At 39.3% G+C, this 22,380-nt stretch overlaps 1 protein-coding gene across 5 annotated transcripts in view; it reads left to right on the top strand.

The window, feature by feature from the left end:
- The window catches only part of LOC125460720 (ubiquitin carboxyl-terminal hydrolase 15-like), a 137,645-nt gene that overhangs the window by 5,154 nt on the left and 110,111 nt on the right, over positions 1 to 22,380 (top strand). For all 5 annotated transcript variants that reach the window (XM_048548468.2, XM_048548467.2, XM_048548472.1 and 2 more), the window contains exons 2-3: positions 12,028 to 12,155; positions 18,262 to 18,392. In XM_048548468.2, coding sequence (XP_048404425.1) covers positions 12,028 to 12,155; positions 18,262 to 18,392 — 259 coding nt within the window. The remainder of the gene's footprint in view (positions 1 to 12,027; positions 12,156 to 18,261; positions 18,393 to 22,380) is intronic.

Genomic DNA, 22,380 nt, shown 5'->3' with positions numbered 1-22,380 from the left:
CTCTTTTAATATCTTGGAACCTTTGATCAAATCATCCTTAATGTTTCAAGTTTCATGGAATGCAACCATTTCTCGTGTAATAGCTCCTTTTAAGGAGTCCAGATATAATTATGATCAAAATAAGTTGTATTTCCTTCCAAGGCCATGATACCATTTCAGATGTGTGCTGGTCAGAACTGTTTCCATTACCCAGGTGTGTGCTGCCCAGAGCTTTGAGGACAAATTCTACTCAGTAATTTGCATCCAGCTGTAAAGGCCAACATCTGATTAAGGTTTTACAATTATTTTCTGAACTCTACTCGCATCCAAGACAAACCTGAGCAGTAGTGTGCATTGTGAGAAAGATGTAGAGCGTCTTTGGTAGGATTTCGACAAGCTTAATGCATGGGTAAGAGCATACGTGGAAAAGTGTGACACTGTTCATTTTTGTAGGAAGACCATGTATGTGCAAAGTATTTGTTAAATGGTAAGAGGTTGGAATGTGTAGATATACAAATGGCCCTGATGTCCTCGTCAGTTAGTCACAGAAGGTCAGCATGCAGGTACAGCAACTTGTTAGGAATGTTAGTCTTTATTACAAGAGAATTTGAGTACAAGCGTAGTGAAGTCTTCCCTCATTTCTATAGAAACGTGAGTAGATCGTACCTGGAATTGTGTGCGCTGATTTGGTCTCTATATCTAAGGAAAGATATTATAGCTTAAGAGGGATTGCAATTAAGGCTCATTAGATGTATTCCTGGGATGTTGGGACTGTCCTATGAAGAGAGATTGAGTAAACCGGACCTGTATTCTCTGGAGTTTTGAAGAATGAGTAATCTCATTGAAACTTTCTAGTCTATTCTTATAAGTATTTGTTGAGATGTTTCCCTGGCTGAGAAGTCTAGAATGGAGCACAGTTTAAAAATAAGGGTTGGGCCGGGGGGGTACGCATTTTACATAAATGAAAGTATTTTACTCAAAAGGCTGTGAAACCTTTGAATTCTCCACCATCAAGGGTTGTAGAATATTTTCCTTTTGAGTATGTTTAAGATTGATTTCTGGTTTCCTGTCTCTATCAATTGTATACAAGATTTTGGGAATGGGGTAGTTAAGCATTGAAGTGTTTGATCAGCTATGATCATATTGAATGATGGGGCAGGCTTGGTAGGCTAAGTGGGTTCTTTCTGTTACTGTGATGTTTTAGAATATGTGCCTGGACTAACAAATCCCTTTGGACCTTTCTAGCTTTTCATAATTCAGCGAGTAGCCTGTTCTTATTTCTTTTAAGCTAACAATCATTGAAATCCATTTTCAACAATTTTTCCCATGTACACAAACATACAAATTAAGAGCAGCAGTAGACTGCTTGGTCCTTCAAGCCTGCTCACCATTCTGTAAAGTTGTAGCTGATCTGATTAAGTTCACAAACCCCCAATATCCCTCAACTGAGTTTCTTATCGAGAATCACTACCTCTGCCTTAATATTCAAAGTTTCTTTTCTTGGAAGATGGGAGAAGTAGTGCTTCAAATAATCATGATATTCTGGGAAGATTCCCTTAAATGGGAACTCTTTGTTTTGCGACAATGACATCTCATTCTTGATTTTCTCACAAAAGAATTGTGCTTTTCACACCCTGTCAAAAACCCTTAGCATCTTAGGTTTCAGTCAAGTTCCTGCTTCATTTCCTACACTCCAATAATACAATTCTGTCCTGACCAACTTTTGCTCATAAGGACCTGGTCGTTCCAGGAAATAGCTTTTGTTAACTTTCTCCACTGTATTTGCATCCTTCCTCAAACAAGCAGACTGTTAGTGTACACAGCCCTCCAGATGTAGTTTCAGTAATGCCTTGTGTAACTGAAGAACAGCCACCTATTTTTGTGTTCGGTGCCTCTCAATAAACAATAACATTCAATTATATTTTCTAATTACTTGCTGTACCTATATTACTCACCTTTTGCAACTCAGCACTAGGATAACCAGGTTCATCTGCAGTCTCTCCACGTTTAAAAATAATATATAGAAAACTATACATTACCAGGATAGTGTCCTAATCTTGCTCTCCAAAATACCATATATAGAAATATAACATAATCATGGGATTTGTGAATAATACCAATGGACTTGAAGATTTTTTTACTGCTGTTACTAAATGTAAACTTTAAGTCGAGAGCTATTCTCTTGTATGTGATCTTAGTGCTCACTGTGTGTCATTGCCAATGAGAAATTACTAAATAAGGTGCTGTTCACTTTGATTTTTGTTTGAAAGTTGTTTTACGGTGATCCCACAACATTTCACAGTTGAAGCCATTTGACTCTTTGGTCAGAACAACACCTTGAATATTAGATGGTTGCAATGGTTATGGCAAGTGTAGAGAGGATACAGGGGAGTATAGATGGATGGTTTACCAGTTTTAATACTGACAAGGAAAATGCAATTTTCCTAACAATCACGTCGTATTTTAACTTGTTGCAAGGTGATGTGCTTTCAGGTCAATCCTTCCAGAAACAGTAGCAGAGTAAAAATTGTGTACAGAAGCCATAAGTTGCAGTGAAAATGATTGAATTGTTCACGTATCTGATGCACTTCACCATTAGAGAAAGGGTTTCTAAACTGATATTGTACTTTGACCTGTGTAGACTTGCTTTCTATATTTTGCTATTTATGCAGTTGTGTAGACTTGATTGGGAGAGGAGCTGAATTCTGCAGTAAAGATTAGTAAAAAGAGTTTGAGACTTATTGAACAGGTAAGTCATCAGCCAGAGTTTGAATACCATTGTAATACTGATTGATTCAATTCACAATCAAAATAAATTGAGGTTGCATGAACATTTTGGGTATAATGGCATAGCACTTTATCTGAACAAAGTTCTGGTCACAAATGTGTCACCTTGACAACATTTTTTTGCCCTTGTCTTTTTATGCCCCATTGCTAGAAAATCCCTTTGCAACTGGAATTGAAAGGGCAAGCAGGTAGCCACCTTTCTGGCCCCTGAGAGTTGTGCAAGGATGACTGTGCTCTGTAGTTTCTCTCTTGGCTTGTGTTTAATCATCTTTCTTTAGTGTGGTGCTTCTTTACCTTCGTGCAAACAAATGAGGAATGTGTGAGACCAGGCGATGGTTTTAGGCTGCATGTGCTGTTGCAACCTGCTATCATTCTAGACACTTCAGTGGTCTTGATTTTGCAGTGTTAAGTATCAGTACTCATTATTAAAAAGTCATCTGGAGAGCAACTGCTGTCAACTCACATCCATAATTACCGAGGTTACTGATATTTGATTTGATTTGTTGTGTCACATGTACCTAAGTACAGTGAAAAGTTTTGTTTTGCGAGCAGTACAAGCAGATCATAACATACCACAACATACAGATCCTGGTGTTTAGAAAGAGCAAGGCGTACAAGATAATGACTACACAGGAGGTACACAAAAGCAAGATGAACATGAGATTTGAAATTAGAGAGGTCCATTCAGTAGGTTAAAAGCAGGGAAGAAGCTGTTATTGAACATGTTGGTGCATGTGTTCAACCTTCTGTCTGATGAAATAGGTTAGAAGAGAGTAAACTCATTTAAATGCACTCAACAACATAATAGGTACTTGCTAGAGAAAGTTACGGTTTTTCGGGTTTAGGTTTTCTTAGGTTTTTGTGATTTCCTTTAGCAAAAACAATTTATATAGCAGCTTTGAAGTAATAGCATGTACCAAGTGTATCACATGATAGTTCAAAAACAAAATTTGGCAGGTGTCACATGAGACCCTCAGCATCACAGATGCCAGTCTTCAACCAATTGGATTTGCAAAGGCTATTGACCCTGACAATATTCCGGCAATAATACTGAAGACATACACCAGATTATGCCTAGTCAAGCTGTGCTAACACAGCCATAACACTCATCTACTTGGTAATGGAGAAAATTGTCCAAGTACAATCTGTGTACACAAAGCAAGACAAATCCAATCTGATCATTTGCTGCCCCATCAGTTTATTTTGAATCATCAGCAAAACACTGGAAGAGGATCTTGACAGAGCTAGCAAGTAGTACTTGCTAAGCAATAATCTGCTCGCTACGTTCAAGCTGGCACCATCAGGGCCACTCGGCCCCTGACCTCATCACAACCTTAGTTTGAACATGGATGAAAGAGCTGAATTTCAGAGGGAAAGTGAGTGTTGTTGCCTTGATTGCATGACCAGAATTGACCAAGCAGCTCCAGCAAAGCTGAAAGGAATCATGTGGAAAACTGGTAAGAATCATGCAGGGCACAAAAGCAGATTGGCTGCCAACAACCAGAACAATTATCTCAGCTGCATGACATCTCTGCCGGTTCCTGAGGGTAGCACCTTAGGTCCAGCCACCCTCAGCTACTTTATCAATGGCCTTCCCTCCATCATAATGTCAGAGTAGAGATGTACACTGTGCAACAGTCAGCTCCATTTGTGACTCCTTAGATGAAGAAACAGCCCATGCCTAAATACAGGAAGACATGAACAATGTCCAAGCTTGGGTTGACAAATGGCAAGTAATATTTGCGTGGCACAACTACCAGGCAGTGACCGCCTCTAACAAGAGAAAATGCAAACATTGCCTCTTGTCATAGAAAGGCATTTTGATTGTTGAATTCCCCAACTGTCAACATTCTGGGCTTGCCATTGACCAGAAATAGAACTGAACGAGCCATATAAGTGCTGTGTGGCTACAAAAATAGGTAGGTTAGAGACTAAGTGAGTAGTTCACCACCTAGCTTCCCAAAGCCAGTCCACCATCTGCAACTCAACTGTCAAAACAGTGGAGTACAGCCCAATTGACTGGATGAGTGCAGCATAAACAACACTTGAAGCTTAACATCACTCAGGACAATGCAACCCACTTGATTTGCACCACATCCTCGAGCATTTAATCCTTTCATGAACTGCGCACAGTAGCACTGTAGAAATTCAAGGCTCATTAAACAGCACCATGACCACTCTTATCTGGAAGGATGGGGCACCAGATATGTAGAGCGTCATCACATGATAGTTCCCTTACAAGTCATTCACCATCTGAATTGGAAATATATTGCCATTTCTTTTGTGTCACAGGAACCTGGAACTCCTTCCCTAATGACATAATGAGTCTACTTACAACAAATTGACTACAGAGATTCAAGAACACACGCTCAGCTAGGGATGAGCAATGAATGCTGGCCGAGCCAGCAAAGTTAATGCTCCATGAAATGAATAAACAAACATTGAGGCTGATTACAAAATAAAATTTGGTCAACGTGTTGGATTTTATGCAGTACCTTTTTAAAGGACGAAGGTAGGTAATGGAGTTTGAGCACATTGCCACCAAAAGCACAATCAACAAAGGCAATAATGGATGTTTAAAATCAGAGCTGCGCAGGTTGGGGCATTGGGGGAGATGCAGGACAATGAAAGGTAAGGCCATTGAAGGCTTCGGAAACGAGAACTTAAAATGCATTGGATAGGGAAATGAAGTGTATACTGATGTCATTAATAATGACCTCATGGATTCATGGATGATAGAATGTGGACTGGAGTAACCCAGTTTAGAAATAACAAATATCTGAAGTGCTGCAGGAGCAGCTGAGCTGTGGCATTCATGGAACTGGGCGATGTTATGGAACTGTAAATAAGTGGTCTTAGTGGTGTTGTGGATATATGTTCCAGAGCTCATTTTGGTTCATTATTACAGAAAAGTTGTAAGGAAAGAAAGTCTTAACTTTAATTTTTCATGGCCTTCAGCAAGCCTGGGGTCATTCGAAGCTGCTCTTGCTTTGCAGTTCAGTCGAGTCCTGCTTGTCCATATTCCCCTGGTTTTTCATTTCCATTGGTATTGGGTTAAACAGCAACTTGATTTCAAAATTCCCCTGGTTTTCAAAGTCTATAGCGCCTCTCCTGCTGCCCCACCACTCGCCGAAATGTCAAATGCCTTTGCTCCTTTCTAGTGACTTTTTAAGAAATTGCAACATAATCTTGTTTAATATTGATTGAAAAATAATAAGGTTACGAGGTTACTAGTAAAATTTGCATGCAGAAGCATATCGGTGTCTTGGTACAGTTATCATAAAAATAACATTCAGGTATGAAGCAATTAGTAATGGAAACGGTATGTAGTTTGTGGCAAGGGAAAAGAAGGCTAAGATAGAGGCAACAATTGTGTATGGTATCAGCAAGATCACAGAGTATTGTGTACGCTTTGGTCATATTTAAGAAAGAGCGTAATTGGATTTGAAATAGCACAGAAGGTCACTTGACATATTCCAGGGATGTGGTGCAGGGATGCATGTAATTCCTTGAGATAGTGTGGACAAGACAGACCTGTATACATTGGAGTCCAAAAAGAAGAGAAAGAGAAGTGATCTTGTGGAAACACGTAAATATCACAAGGAGAATTGAGTGGTGCTGAGATTTTCGCTGTGTAGGAGAGACTAGGACTAGGCCACACGGTTTAACTATAAGAAGTCTCCCATTTGTGATTTGGAAGTTTTTCTGAGGTTTGCGAGTCTTGGGAATTCTCTCCCTCGGTGTGGTGGAGGTAAGGTTGTTGCTTAGTTTTAAAGGCACGTTTCTAGGCTGTTAACTAACAAGGAGCTCAAAAGATACTAGAAGTAGGAAAAGAAGTTATTTTAAGACCACAGTGTAATCAGATGTGTTATTGAATGATTGAATACATCTGAGGGACTGAATGGCCTTATTCCACTCCTAATTTGGCAGATTGTATGTACTCTTCAGGTACTGCCTAACTTTTCCACTTAAGCAAAGAGTTTTAACAACTGCCACATTTACCACAGTGAAGAATTGGCCCACTAACCAAGAAGTGAGAGAGATGCTAGGGTAAGAGCAAGTTGCTAAATAATGCCCATGACATAGCTACTTTGGTTGCAAAATGGTGCGGACTGGGGAAGACCATTTTAAATCGGTATGGAATAGCAAAGTAAGGAGGTTGGGGGCGATGGTACTGTCTTGGGAATAGTTTAAAAGCAGAGATGAGTTATTGGGCTTATTGCATTGTCAAGAAAAGGCCAGATTAATATTTTTGCGGTTTTTAAAATTGTATTGGCAAGGTGAAAAGAGAGATTGTTCCTTCGGGTTGCAAAGTTGGTCAGTTGTTATTGACAATGAGCACTGTTAAAAATCTCTTTACCCAGTGAGTTATTGAAGAGTTAAATGCTTTAATACAGGTAGAGGTTGCAGGAGACTCTTGCATATTTTGAAACCGGATGATGCAAGGCTGTGGAGCAAAGGTAGGACAGTCTGAGTGCCGCAGTGAAGAACCAGCTCACTGAAATAGTAAGGCAGTTGATCTGCTGTTCTGTGAATTTCTGTATTTTCGATTTTGCCAAGGAATTTGAATTTGAACTTGAAATGCTTGCGGTTATAAATTCACCAGTGATTGTTGGTTTTATGGCACCATTTTTCAACAACCTGGTGGCCTATGGAAGTTGATCTGAGGCTGAACTTGTTATCAGTTACTAATTGTGTGCTGAATCGTTTGTGTTGGCACCTTTCTAAAAGATTTTTTAACCTTTGAAAATGTGAAGTGCCTTTTCATATGGTAATTTTCCTGGGATACTGAAGTTTTTAAACTTTTTGATCTTTACGAAAGAGATTTGTACTGGATAACATGCATAATTGTGTTGGTGTAATTGTTGGTTACATGTGCTTGAATTTATGGATATAATTAATGAAAATATGGTATCCATTGTTGCATTGTAACTTATTTTAATCTTGGATCACTTCTGTTTGAAGCCTTATTAATCATGGTCCTTGCCTTGCAAAGGGTAAGAATGTATTTTCCCACATTAATCATCAAGTTAACAGTAAACTGCTTGCTGTGCTTGTCCAACTCTTAAATTTCTGAGCATTTTTCTTCTGGTAGCCCTCCATCCCAGTTTAGCTAGCAATGCCAAATGCGTCTACTCTCTCAGTTGTAATGACGGACTTTGAGGTTAAAACCAATCAGACCCAAATAGCATCTACATTTTTAGCCATTACAAGTTCATCATTGGTATGGTAATCATAGATAAAGAGGCTGCCAAGAGAGGATGCAGAGAAAAATAAAGAAGGACGGGGTGACATTTATGGGTGAACTGTATCAAACATGACCAAGAAAATCAGCTGTTCCATATCTCTTATCGGTTGGCTTTTAGTGCCGTTTTAACTTTTGGACTCAATCTGGACTTGAGGTCATTGAGGGAATGCTAGATTGAGATGACTTTCTTCTATATTATTCTTCTGAGAATCCAAAAGCATTGTAATTGTGACCTGTTCTGAAGAAAGATTGCTGTACTAGAAATGTTAGTTCTGCTTTCTCTCCACAGATGCTGCCAGATCTGCTGAGTTTTCCCAGTAGTTTCCGTTTTAGTTTGTAACTATGTCTTGCTTGGGAAAAGTACATTTTCTCAATTGTGTGTAGCTTTTTTAGGGCTTTGGACAAAGGTGAGAATATAAAGTGGAATTGAGGTGACATCCATTAGACAGTTACTAAGGAATGTAGTTTTAAAGATAAAAGGGGTAAGTTTGAAAGAGATGAGAGGCAAGATTTTTACACTTTTTTTGCCTGGAATGTGCTTTCAGGGGTGGTGGTGGAGGTGGATACAAAGCAATGTCTAAGAAACATCTTGACAGACATGAATAGGCAGGGAATAGAGAGGTACAAACTCAGTAGAGTCTCAAGGTTTTTCACTTAAGAAGGCATCATTGTCAGTGCTGTCTTGATGGAACAAAGAGTCTGTTCCTGCATTATACGGTTTTTCGTTCTCATGCCTGCCTTGTTCAGAGCTGTGCCCAGGAACTCATTTGTTCCGACAATTTCTAAGTTGTTTGGAATTTAACATTTTTAAAGTAAACTTTTTCAGTTTTAGATAAACAAGTTAAAATGCAGTAAATTCCATAGTTTTTTCGATTGAATCGCTTCTTGTTTTGGGAACAAAAGAACTTCCTGGGCACTTCTACGATGAGTAAAGGCAAAATGGCATCTCCTTGTATTCCCAGCATAAGTGATCTGGTTACAATTTCTGATGTCAACAAATTTTGTCAATTGACCATGACAAAAATGAAAAATGGTGGTAAGAAATTTTCCAACATGTCCTAATGGAGCTTACTTTGTACTTTTGAATCCAACAAAAGTATCACTTGGCCAAAGAATTCCTAAAGTACACTACCTTTTGGACAAATAAAGCAAAGGCTTAATTTTGCCTAATGCTATACCACATTAAGAGCTAATGCTTCACCAGCATAGCTTTTGAAAACATCTCCTGAGGTCGACCCTTTCAAAAGATATGTTTCTTTTGTCCCTTTCCTCCTTACCTAAAGCTGACTTAATCATGTAATTGGGAGGTTTGTTAGTCTTTTTGGGATTATTTTAGGTACTTTCAGAGAAGAGAGAGAACCAGAAATTGGCATTAAAAAAAAATGTGTAGAAAACAAAAGTTAAAATTAGAAACACCCTAAAAATTTGGCAACCAGATTAAGGAAAGTAGAAAAAGGGATGTTAGAAAGATTAAAATCTGCATATTTTGACATCTGCATTGTGGTTTGAAATTATGGTGTGTTTTCATTAACACTTGGGCTTGAGCAAAACCAGGGATGGGGTCTTAACGTTTCAAGCTTCCAAGTGTTGAGGAATGATAGAGACATTAAAAAAAGGTGCATGGCATAATGATTAAGAATGGTATTATGGTTCTGAATAGAAAGGATTTACTAGTTGGTTGAATCTGGTTGGCCTGAGTTGAGGAACAGAGGGGGAGCATGTAGGTTTGGAGGTGTTTTGTAGATTTCCAAAGTAATATGACAGAAAATAGCTGTACAAATTTGCCAGCAGATTTCAAAGGCATGTAAGAAGTAGTCGTATTGGGAAACTTTAATCGCCCCAATATAGACTGGGAAAAACTAAGGATAGGGAAACAAAGATTCCTGATATGTGTACAGAAAAAACTTTTTTGGCCAAAATATGTCTCTACTGTATCATCAGGAAGCTATGTTAGATATGCTTCTGGAAAATTAAGTAGTTACAGTGAAGTAAGTTCCAGCAGTAAATCATCTAGATAACAGGTATTATTGCATATTTTGGGTTAAAATAATAATAGAAAAAAACCAGGTGATTTCAAAGATAAGAATATTAATACTAATTTCAGTATTTTGATACAGAATTTATTAAAAATTAGAAAAGGCAATTTGAAATTAATAACAGAACAATACACAGCATTTGGAGGGGGTGTGTGAATTGTTCAGGTACAAACTAGCTGTATTCCTTTACAGGGAAAAGTTAGAGAATCCAAAGCTAATGCATCCTCCATGCGTATTTAAAGTTAGGGTAAAATGACAGGAAAGAGACATCTAAAGCAGGTTCAATTCATAGACGGGAAAATTATAGCTAATAGAGGAGCAAATTGAAAAAGTTACTGAGACACCGAAGTAATGAAGAAATGTTTAGAATGTAGCATAAGTTGTGACCATTTTGTACATTTTGTTAAAAACCTGAGAGCAGTTTGCATTGGGAGATGTTGAGCTAATTAGGGACTCGAAGTAAAATCTTAATGCAAGGGTAGAGTGCTTTCACTTCTCTTCACAAAGAAAGCAAATATGAAAGTTCAGCTGTGTAGAGCAGAAAGTTATAGGCTAGATGGGTAAAACACCTACTAACAAGATTGGTATTGCTGAAGTTGATAAGTCACATCATCCAGATAAGATGTATTTGAGATTACTCGAATCAAACTTAATGGTAAGACCATTGATCGCAAACTTTCAGTCCTCATTGAATATAGGAATAGACTTTAAAGTTGCTATTGTTACAGCAAGATTCAGGAAAGTGGTTGGGGTAAAGGACTATCCTGCAAGTTAGTCAGACTGGCATCAGTGGTGGGCAAGTTTATTAGAGACCATTTGAAGAGCAAAATAAACTTCTATTTTAGAAAGATCATGGAGGAAAGCTGATGTGAACTTGTTACTGGCAAATAATGCCTGATTAACTTGATTGCATACTTTGAGGTTATAGGGAAAATCATGATACCGCAATAGGTTTGGCATGTTTAGACTTTTTGACGCATTTAACAAGGTGACATACAAAGTATTTATAAAGAAGTTGGAGGCCCATGAGATTAAAGGGAAGTAACAGTATGGATACAGAATTGGGTCATTATCATGACAAGGGATGCTGGTGGTGAGTGAATGTTTTTCAAACTAGGAAGTGTTCCCTAATGTCACCTGTGGTTTCGTTTTCTATTTTTTTAAAATAAATAACTTAGACTGTCAAGAGGAGCAACATTATTAAGTGTACACATGATGGAAAACATGGTAAGTCAGGATGAAGATTGTAGATTTCAGAACAGACTGGATATTTAAATAGAGAGAAGCGTAGCAGTTCAATACTAAGTGTCAGTCAGTACCTTTTGGAGAATGAGAAGAGATCATTTCAAAAATTAGTAATGTGGTTTTTGAAAAATACCAGTTGGAATACTTGAGTTTACAAACACCGGAATCAAAATAAAAGTAGACGCACACTGGAACTTTACAATTACTGATTTGTTCTCTGCTGAAGATTTGTAAGCAATTGATAATGCATTGGAAATAGGACAAAGGAGGTATACCACAATGTAGGATGAGTGACCTGCAGTCTGGAAAAGCTATCACCATGATCTTTGAAACAGACTAAGAGGTGACCTAATAAAAGCTTGCAAAATAGTTTGAGTTATCATGAGAGTAAAAATGAAAAAACAATTCTGGTTAGTGGGTTCCTCATTAGAGATCATAGAGTCCAAATAATTAGAGAATGATTTGGAGAGTGATGGGAAATTTACTGTGTTGGACCTGGAACCCTCTACTTGAAAACATGGTTGGAGTTCGATTTATGTGAATTTTAAAGAGAGTTGGGTTAGGTGCTTGTGGAATCTGTGGTTACAGGCAAAAAGAAAGTAGTGGTACTTATACATGCTTTGAAAGAAGCAGTACAAGCCCATCGGATTGCAAGACCAACTCCTACACTGCAGATTTCTATGATTACTTTGAAATAATTATTTAAATAATTATTTTTATTTGCCATCTCAGGTACCTGGTGGATAGCCGGTGGTTTAAGCAGTGGAAGAAATATGTTGGCTTTGATAGCTGGGACAAATACCAGATGGGAGACCAAAATGTGTATCCTGGCCCCGTTGATAACTCTGGGCTCCTGAAAGGTTTGAGTACTTGCTTTATGATTTTAATTATGAAACATTCTGACATAACTGTACTATTAACCATGCCCTGTAGAAGTGCAGGAGAAGGATCGTTGCAGTATGTATATGAACCATCTGTCCTCTTGGTCTGTGGAGGTACTCACTGCAATTTATGCTTCCAAAATTCAAACCTTCAAGCATGTTTTGGCTTATATCCGCATTAAATGTGAGGGCAAAATGGCCTATATGATCAGTTATCCGAGCGTCCATAATTGTGCATGTTGCAGGACTCGGCTTTGAATTCTGTGTCTTGTCTTTGTTATGACCATACCAAAGGATCCTTATTCTCCGCTTCAACCACTCTTTCATCTATTAATTTTCAGATTTCAAAATGACAAGAAGATGGGGTTTGGTTTGGAGTATTTTGATTTTAGAATTATTTGTTAAAAAGTTAACTTTTCAGCGCAGTTAGTTGGGCCTTTGCATTTAGCAAACTGTTGTCCTCCGGTTAAAGTGTGGTAATATATTAGTTACGGGTGTACTGTACATAATGTGCGGTGTCACTGTTAGAAACACAATACCTGAAAATTCATGAAGTCAAGCTGAATAAAGCAGATTCATCTTATTTAGTTATATCAAATTAATCACAGTCAGCCATTTGTCAATCTTTATGTACCTAGCGTGTTGAACAATGTTACATACCCACAGTGAAGCTTCAGTGGTTTGATGCGCTGTAATGTTAAGTGCTAGAATACTCCAGGCTGTTTTTAAAACTATATTAATTGTTTTCTGACTCTATTACCATCAAAACTATAATATTGAAGTTAAACTTGTTTGAACAAAATATAGGCAATTTCTTGCTCCACACCAAAATGTTCTCATTTTCATGAACAGGTGATTCTCTGTAGCATGAGTCAATGAATCCTGTAGAAACAATACTGTCATTTTAAAGAAGTAATTATAGTGATTAAATGAAGATATTTTTTGATTTTTGAGTTGTATGAACCAGATATATATATTGTAAACTATTTCAGCTTTTTCCAGAAATACTCAAATATGTTGGACAATAAAATGTGAGGCTGGATGAACACAGCAGGCTCAGCAGCATCTCAGGAGCACAAAAGCTGACGTTTCGGGCCTAGACCCTTCATCAGAGAGGGGGATGAGGTGAGGGTTCTGGAATAAATAAGGAGAGGGGGGAGGCACACTGAAGATGGAGAGAAAAAAAGATAAGTGGAGAGGAGAGTATAGGTGGGGAGGTAGGAAGGGGATAGGTCAGTCCAGGGAAGACGGACAGGTCAAGGAGGTGGGATGAGGTTAGTAGGTAGGAGATGAAGGTGTGGCTTGGGGTGGGAGGAAGGGATGGGTGAGAGGAAGAACAGGTTAGGGAGGCAGAGACAGGCTGGGCTGGTTTTGGGATGCAGTGGGTGGAGGGGAAGAGCTGGGCTGGTTGTGTGGTGCAGTGGTATCAATGTGGACTTCACCAGCTTCAAAATCTCCCCTTCCCCCACTGCATCCCAAAACCAGCCCAGTTGGTACCCTCCCCCCACTGCATCACACAACCACACAACCAGCCCTTCCCCTCCACCCACTGCATCCCAAAACCAGCCCAGCCTGTCTCTGCCTCCCTAACCTGTTCTTCCTCTCACCTATCCCTTCCTCCCACCCCAAGCCGCACCTTCATCTCCTACCTACTAACCTCATCCCACCTCCTTGACCTGTCCGTCTTCCCTGGACTGACCTATACCCTCCCTACCCCTCCACCTATACTCTCCTCTCCACCTATCTTCTCTCCATCTTCGGTCCGCACCCCCCCCCCCACCCATTTATTCCAGAACCCTCACCCCATCCCCCTCTCTGATGAAGGGTCTAGGCCCAAAATGTCAGCTTTTGTGCTCCTGAGATGCTGCTGGGCCTGCTGTGTTCATCCAGCCTCACATTTTATTGTCTTGGATTCTCCAACATCTGCAGTTCCCATTATCACTCGCTCAAATATGTTTTCTGCTTTAAGATACACTTTTAATATTGGACACACTTTTTAAAATAAATAAATAATGAAGTTTCCCAGCTAGCTATTGTAAAGTTTTTGCTAATTTCTGGAAAAATTCTTCAGTTGGTGTTGGCTGTTTTGGCAGGTTTGCAACCATGTCTTGTGGGAATTTCTGACCCATTTAAAAATTAAATAGACAGGTACACCTGTCAATATTAGCTCAAGGGTAGGAAAATTAACGTAGTCACATCCTAAACAAACTATGAAGGGTTTTTATCAGAAGACATCAAGCAGTGTCTGTTTATGTTTGGAGAAGCTTTGAAGCAAAACTTGGTATTTGAGTAACTTGGCTTGAACCATTCCAAGAGATGGATATAATTGCAGTACTTGACTCAATGATTTGTCTAGTCATTCTAAGGAAAATTTTTGGTCACCAATGAACAATTAATGTTTTAATTGGGGTGAATGTGGAATGAACCTCAGGATCTGAGGTCTTAATTTGCGGATCAGCTTTCAAACAAAATTTTAAATATCCAGTACCGAACACTGCATTTTTGGCCAAATTTATTTATGCCTGTCATTTGTCAGGTAACACAACTGTCTGTTTAACAAAAAATAACATATTCTAACGTTTAGTTTCTGTAGTAAATGGCTTGAGAAATATTTTTCCATACTAATTTCTTTTGCTTCTGAGGAGTTTTTCAAAGGTAGAAGCTTATTGGAAAGTATTAGGCTGATATGAGCCAAGTCGATTTTGATTTTGCTGTTTCAAATGGAAAATTCCACAATTATCTTGTATGAAGGATGGTTGTGCTTGACTGCTTGTTCTGTGAGCAAAATTTCAGAAGAAATTAAAAATTCCTTTGAACTTCGAAAATGCTGCCATTGATTTGTGTGTGCACAGTACCAGAAATGCAGACATGTATAAATCACTTCAGACCTGTTGTCTGTGTTTTTGCTTTAAACTGCTTCCCGGTGTAGTTCCACACATTGCTTGATCTCCCGTGATACCATGCGAAGAAAATTGAGACAGTAGTCTTCAGACAAAGTTAGGTTTGGGGAGCAGGGCACTTAGATGAGTTGGTTTTGAAGTCTCACGTTTGATCCTTATTTTTATATCTGTTTTCTCTGTTCACATTTATAATGGAAGTTGCCCATTTGTAACTTTTCACCTGATGTTCCTGACTGCTAGTATGAGGATTTGTGATCTGGGATGACCTGAGGTTTTGAAATTGAATGTTTTGAGAACTGAGATTGGATGTATTCGGGAAGCTATCTGGTATAGGTGATCAAGTTGCAATGATACTTATCAATGTGAAAGGATTACCTGAAAAGTAAATATTGTTGTACACCTTTTATTTAGCCTGCAAAGGTTCTAAATGTTATATATGGGATTGTCACTAGCTATTCTGTTCCATATTCTTTGGTGTTAGCAGGAAAGATGGTATGAGGATTAATTTGTAGAACAAAAATGTTCTACTCTGTACTTATTGACTGAAATTAATTAATGTATTAAGATTGTCTCTTTGTAATACCATGTGAAAAATCAGGATGATTAGGGGACATAAATAAGCAGGAGTGACTGTTGCGGATTGATTGAGAAGTGGCTGTACGTGGATTGTAATGCCATACTCTCTAGGAGTTCCCGGTCAAGTGAAGACACAGCCTCCTGGAGAAATGGGGCGAATTATGGAGAGAAATTTTAAATACATATTTGGATAGATAGAAAACGGTAATGAAATCGTAGCATAGATGCAGAAGTCCCCAAAAGCAACACTGAAGTAAAGTCGTCATTATGCACTGTACATCTCCAAGGGTAATGAGCTTGAGCAATGGGACGATCTGGGGGAGGTTGAACGGTCAGTGACTTTATTACGACCTTACGAGTGATTTGAGTGATTCCTGTTAAATGTTTAGTACTAAATAATTTTTGAAGGATGTATGTTTAGTTATATGGTCGTTGGAAAATGCTGCATTCCCTGCAAAAAGAATTGTAAAACGTATAAGGTACACATTGAGGCAACAAAAGAACAAAGAAAAATACAGCTCAAGGTGCTCACCAAGATTGCACCGACACATGCTGCCTTCCTAAACTAAAACTCTTTTGCCTCTTGTTTGTATTTCTCTATTTCCTGCCTAACCGTACATCTGTCAAAATGCCTCTTAAATGTTGCTACTTGTCCACTTTCACCACCAGCTCTGGCAGCTCATTCCAAGCACGTATCACCCACTGTGTATTTAAAAAAAAACTGCCTCTTACATCTCTGTCAAACTTAACCCCTCTTAGCATAAATCTGTATCACCTGATAATTGAAATTTCTATCCTGGAAAGTAAACTGAGTGTCCATTCTATCCATGCCTCTCATAATTTTGTAAACTTAAAAGGATTGCTGCTCATCTTTGAAAACGAACAAAATTTCTACAAGAGATAGTAGGAACTGTAGATGTTGGAGAATCCAAGATAACAAGGTGTAGAGCTGGATGAACACAGCAGGCCAAGCAGCATCATAGGAGCAGGAAAGCTGACGTTTTGGGCCTAGACCATTCTTCAGAAATCCTCTGTAACTAATACCCCCAAATCATGTCATATCCCTAGTAAACCATTTTTGTACCCTCTCCAAAGCATCCACAACCTCTCTCGTAGTGTGGTAACTAGAACTGTTCACAACATTTCAAATGCACCCTAACTAAAGTTCTATAAAGCTGCAACATAATTTGTCAATTTTTATACTTAATGCCCTTACTGGTGAAGATAAGCTTCCTGTTTGCTTCCTTGATCCTTTATTCACTTGTGTTGCCATTTTGAGAGAACTGTGGACCTATATGCCTATACCTGTATGTTAATGCTATTAAGAGTTCTGCCATTCACTGTGTACGTCCCTCCTGCATTAGATCTTCCATTTGTCCAGATTAACCTTCACCTGCCATTTCTTCTCCCAAGTCTCCAGTCAGTCTATATCCTGTTGCATCGTCTAGAAATCCTCCTCACTCTCTGCAGCTCTCCCGGTCTTTGTGTCATCTACCAACTTACTGTACTGATCCATGTGGAACACCACTGGTCACAGATCTCTAGTCAGCAAAATACCCTTGCACCGCTACTTTCTGTTGCCTATTACTAAGCTGGTTCTGCATTCCATATTAAGCAGAGGTTCACCTGCTCATCTGCCAATGTGGTATACTGTATCCATTGTACCCAGTGTGGCATCCCCTACATTGGGGAAACCAAGTGGAGGCTTGGGGACCGCTTTGCAGAACACCTCTGCTCGGTTCGCAATAAACAACTGCACCTCCCAGTCGCAAACCATTTCCACTCCCCCTCCCATTCTTTAGATGACATGTCTATCATGGACCTCCTGCTGTGCCACAATGATGCCACCCAAAGGTTGCAGGAACAGCAACTCATATTCCGCTTGGGAACCCTGCAGCCCAATGGCATCAATGTGGACTTCACCAGCTTCAAAATCTCCCTTTCCCCCACCACATCCCAAAACCAGCCCAGTTCATCCCCTCTTTCCCCCCCCCCCCCCCCCCCCACTGCATCCCACAACCAGCCCAGCCTGTCCTCCCTAACCTGTTCTTCCTCTCACCCATCCCTTCCTCCCACCCCAAGCCGCACCTCCATCTCCTATCTACTAACCTCATCCCACCTCCTTGACCTGTCCATCTTCCCTGGACTGGCCTATCCCCTACCTATACTCTCCTCTCCACCTATCTTCTTTTCTCTCCATCTTCGGTCCGCTTCCCCCTCTCTCCCTATTTTATTCCAGAATCCTCACCCCATCCCCCTCTCTGATGAAGGGTCTCGGCCCGAAACGTCAGCTTTTGTGCTCCTGAGATGCTGCTTGGCCTGCTGTGTTCATCCAGCCTCACATTTTGTTGTCTCTGCATTCATCTTACCAGCTCTCAGCAGATCCCATGACTTCGAGTAAGCATTTGTGTGTTTGACCCAACTTTGTCGGGATACAAAGTATGGTTTTTTTAGGTAATTTTTGGTAAAAGACACACATCGGGCACAAACTTTCACGTAAATATTGTGAAGCAGTAGCCAATTTTTTTAATGAGTTGATTTTTACTATTGGCTTGAGCCAAGTTTGAATTTATCTAAAGTCATTTTTTTTGTATTGTTGTTCCACACAGGTGGAGATTCACTGTCTCTAAAGGAGCATCTCATAGATGAGCTGGATTACATTCTGGTACCCACCGAAGGCTGGAATAAGCTGGTCAGCTGGTATGGGTTAAAAGAGAACCAAGAACCAATTGCACGAAAGGTATCTAATCTATATGCATAGTAATAGAGTCAGTTGTTATAGCAAAGCTAGATGAAACTGAGGGAAAAAGGAATAGAAACATGCTAATGCATTGAGATGAAGAGGGATGGCAGGTGTCTTGTATGGATCATCAATGTCTGCATGTCTGCATGACTGCATTGAGCTGAATAGCCTGTTTCTGTGCTGCTGACTTTAATTATGTAAAATATCGTCTCATACTGCCTAATATGCTTAAGTCTATTTGTTTATAAATTGCTATATGTTATAGGCATTAAGTTTAAACTAGCTGTTCAGACAACTGAGCTAACTGATCCCCAGATTCAGTTCAATAAATAGCGGTTGAATTCATTTTATAATCTAAACTCTCTAAAATATTTAAAGCATTATAGAAAGAATTCATTGTGGATGTTGTTGTGTTCTCAGTTTTATATCACGGGTTGAGGAGGGAGTCTTTGGCGTAGTGTCAATATAAAGAGGCTAGTAATCTGAAACACCATGTCAACATCTGGACTAGCCTAAAGACACCATGTAACCTCTTGATTATCATTAGTGAACCGGATGAATTTTCTTGAATGCCCTTTAGAAGACCTTTAATTTCTATGATCCTGACCTAGCTGCAGACTTGTTGTGTGAAACACAAAAAGTCAGTCCAACGTCAGTTATTAATGACAAAAGCCCTTGTTTTATTGATAAAACAGATTGGGAAAGAGGGTGATTGGGTGGGTGGGGGAGGGAGAAGAGGGAAAGTTTTGCAAGCAGAAGAAATAAAATGATATCTTTTTTAAATAAAAAAGTTCCAACTTTTGCAAACTTGGTCCATTATCAAACAACTCCTTTCACAAAGTGTGAGAGTAAATGCCCAAAATAAACATGCAGAATCTGAAAGAACAGCAACATCCTTTAGTGCCACTTCCCTCAGTAAGGTGGTCTCCCAGGAGCCCTGTTGTGTTAAGGTTCAGGAGGCACATTTAGATTTTCTCCGCTTTTGGGGTTTTTAATTTTTTTTTCCTGTCAATCTCTCGCCTTCACTGAAGCTCCAGAGAGGGAACTGCTCTTAGAGTACTGTAGTATCTTGGTGATGTGGGCAGATTTTCACCTTCTCTTTTTGTTGCTGATTCAGATATTAGTGCTTTGTCTGTGCCAGAATCCTGCACACTCCTCCATTACTACTTAGTCTAGCTTACTTGTGACTCTAGACTTGCAGCAATGTGGTTGATTCTTAATTGCTGCCTGATAAATTAGGAATATGCAATAAATGGTGGCATAGCAAGTGACATCCAAACTCCATCAATGAATCAATTTTGTGTTTTATTGCCAGTTTCCTTACAGTTTGAGCATCTGTTACCTTGTATATCTGTTTTTTTGATGTTGCTGATCGCAAAACAAAGCTTCAGCACTGTGATTTATGCAGTATGCAAAAATGTTAATTTTGTACTTGGGTTTACTTTGGCACAATCAGTTTAATCTTCTGAGTAAACATTTTGTTTGTTGTCAAAAAATCTTCAGAAGTATTGCTAGCCTCATGGAGGTATTTGAAGAAAAGAGACTAGCAGAAGCTTTTTAAAGATATCTGTAGTGTTCCTGCAAGGAGCTATCCTTTGCCCAGTGCTGTTACTCATCCCCATTTTGCCACTTGGTGATGACACAAAACACAACATTGGTTTACACGTGCACGCTGGGGGCATGCAGCTCTATTCAACCCCTACCACTGTTCTTGAATCTTCCATTTGTCAGTTTGTCATTCGGTACTTCCTCAGTAAAAATGCCCTCTGGTTCAATATTGGAAAAACTGAAAGTATTATTTTCAGAGATAATGGGAACTGCAGATGCTGGAGAATTCCAAGATAATAAAATGTGAGGCTGGATGAACACAGCAGGCCAAGCAGCATCTCAGGAGCACAAAAGCTGACGTTTCGGGCCTAGACCCTTCATCAGAGATGAAGGGTCTAGGCCCGAAACGTCAGCTTTTGTGCTCCTGAGATGCTGCTTGGCCTGCTGTGTTCATCCAGCCTCACATTTTATTATCTTAGTATTATTTTCAGTTTCTGTTTCCCAATTACTGACTACATGCCTCCAGATTAAAAACTGTCACAGGCTATACCATGCTGTTCATCCGTGCAGTTATTAAGACTACCTATTTTCAACCCCATAATGCCTCTTAACATCAAGTTTCAGCTCATCTGTTAATTAACCTCAGTAGTGCCTTTTTACCTCTATATTCCACTGTTCCCTGTCAACACAGAATCATTGGACTTAGGAAGAGAAGTGGCCATTGAAACATTACACCAGTTCTACCAAGATCAGTGACTGATCTGGTTGTAGTCTGAACTCCACCTTCCTCTCTGACCCTGATAACCCTTGACTCCCTATTGTTTCAGAAATATAACTTGACTCTTAATAAATTCAAAATCTCAGTCTCCACAGTTATTTAAGGAAGAGATTTCCACACCATGTCTAATTCACATTTGTACCCACTGGCTTGCTTTGGGTCCCGGTCAAATTCAATTCAGATCAATCCTAAAATGATCAAATCTCTCAATGGCATCCTCCTCCTCTACCTCTGTAATGTGTTCCAGTATCTCGACCTTTTTGAGATATCTGCTCTTATCTCATTTTGGCCTCTTAACCTTCCACTGATTTTAATTATTTTACCATTTGTGGCTATACCTTCAGCTGTCCAAACTTTAAGCTCTGTAATTACTTCCTATATCCCTTCCATCTTTCTTGCTTCCATTTCCACTTTCAGTATGTCTTGACAACTTCCTAGTTTTGAGAAACGTTTTGGCTGTCTGCCTTAATTGCCTTTATAATGCTTGTCAAATTCTGCTTTATAATATCTTTCAAATGCGTGCCCATGCCTTTTAATAAAAGGTATAAGTTGCAGTTGCTAATATGATCAAAATACCGTGGATGCCAGAAATCTATCCTACTTGTTTATGTAGGATATATAGTAGCCAATTTACATGTCATAGTGTGACCATGACTTTGTGATAGTCTTAATAATCAAGTGTTGAGGGTTTAATTGTATCAAAGACTATGAAAGAAGTTAAAAGGAAGGAAAACTCAGGAGATAGTATTAATGGAGATGTTAGAACTCAAAAGGAAGGTATTAAAAACTAGCAGAAAGGCACTTTACGTGAATGCTCATAGCATTCGAAACAAGGTAGATGAGTTAACAGCACAAATCATTGTGAATGGGTGTGATTTGATAGCCACTGTGGAGACATGGTTCCAAGATGGTCATGACTGGGAATTAAATATCCAGAGGTATCAGATAGATTGGAAGGACAGACAGGAAGGTAAGAGAGGTGGTGTAGCTCTGATATTTAAGGATGACATCAGGTGGTAGTGAGAAATGAATACAGGTTGTATGGAGAATAAGGTTGAATCTATTTAGGCGGAAATTAGAAATCCTAAGAAGAAAAAGTCTCTGACAGGCATGGCCTGTAGGCCACCAAATAATAACATCATATTGTGGTGGGCAATAAGTAAAGAAATAACTAATACCTGTAAAAATGATAACAGCAATTATCATGGGGAATTTTAATTTGCATGTCAATTGGTCAAACTAGATCAGTCAACGCAGCCTTGAAGAGGAGTTCATTGAAAGTACCTTGTAGAGTTTCCTTGAACAGTGTGTAATGGAACCAACAAGGGCGCAAGCTATCCTAGATCTGGCCCTGTGTAATGAGACAGGAATAATTGATGATCACATAGTTAGGGATCCAGTTCAAAGGAACGATCAGAGAATGATTGAATTTAGAATACAGATGGAAAGTGAGAAGATAAAATCCAATACCAGGGTCCTGTGCTTAAAGAAGGGAGACTACAATAGGTTGAGGGAGGCATTGGCTGAAGTAGACTGGAAGAAAATAGTTCATTGTGGGACAGTTGAGGAACAATGGAAGACATTCAAAGCAATTTTTCAATGTGCTCAGCAAAAGTATGTACCAGTGGAAAGAAAGGACTGTAGGGAAAAGGGTAGTCA

Source organism: Stegostoma tigrinum, chromosome 18 (genome assembly GCF_030684315.1).
Source record: "Stegostoma tigrinum isolate sSteTig4 chromosome 18, sSteTig4.hap1, whole genome shotgun sequence".
In the NCBI taxonomy this organism is placed as follows: Eukaryota; Metazoa; Chordata; class Chondrichthyes; order Orectolobiformes; family Stegostomatidae; genus Stegostoma; species Stegostoma tigrinum.
The sequence above is the reverse complement of the archived record's forward strand: the minus strand, read 5'-3'. Positions and strand labels throughout refer to the sequence as shown.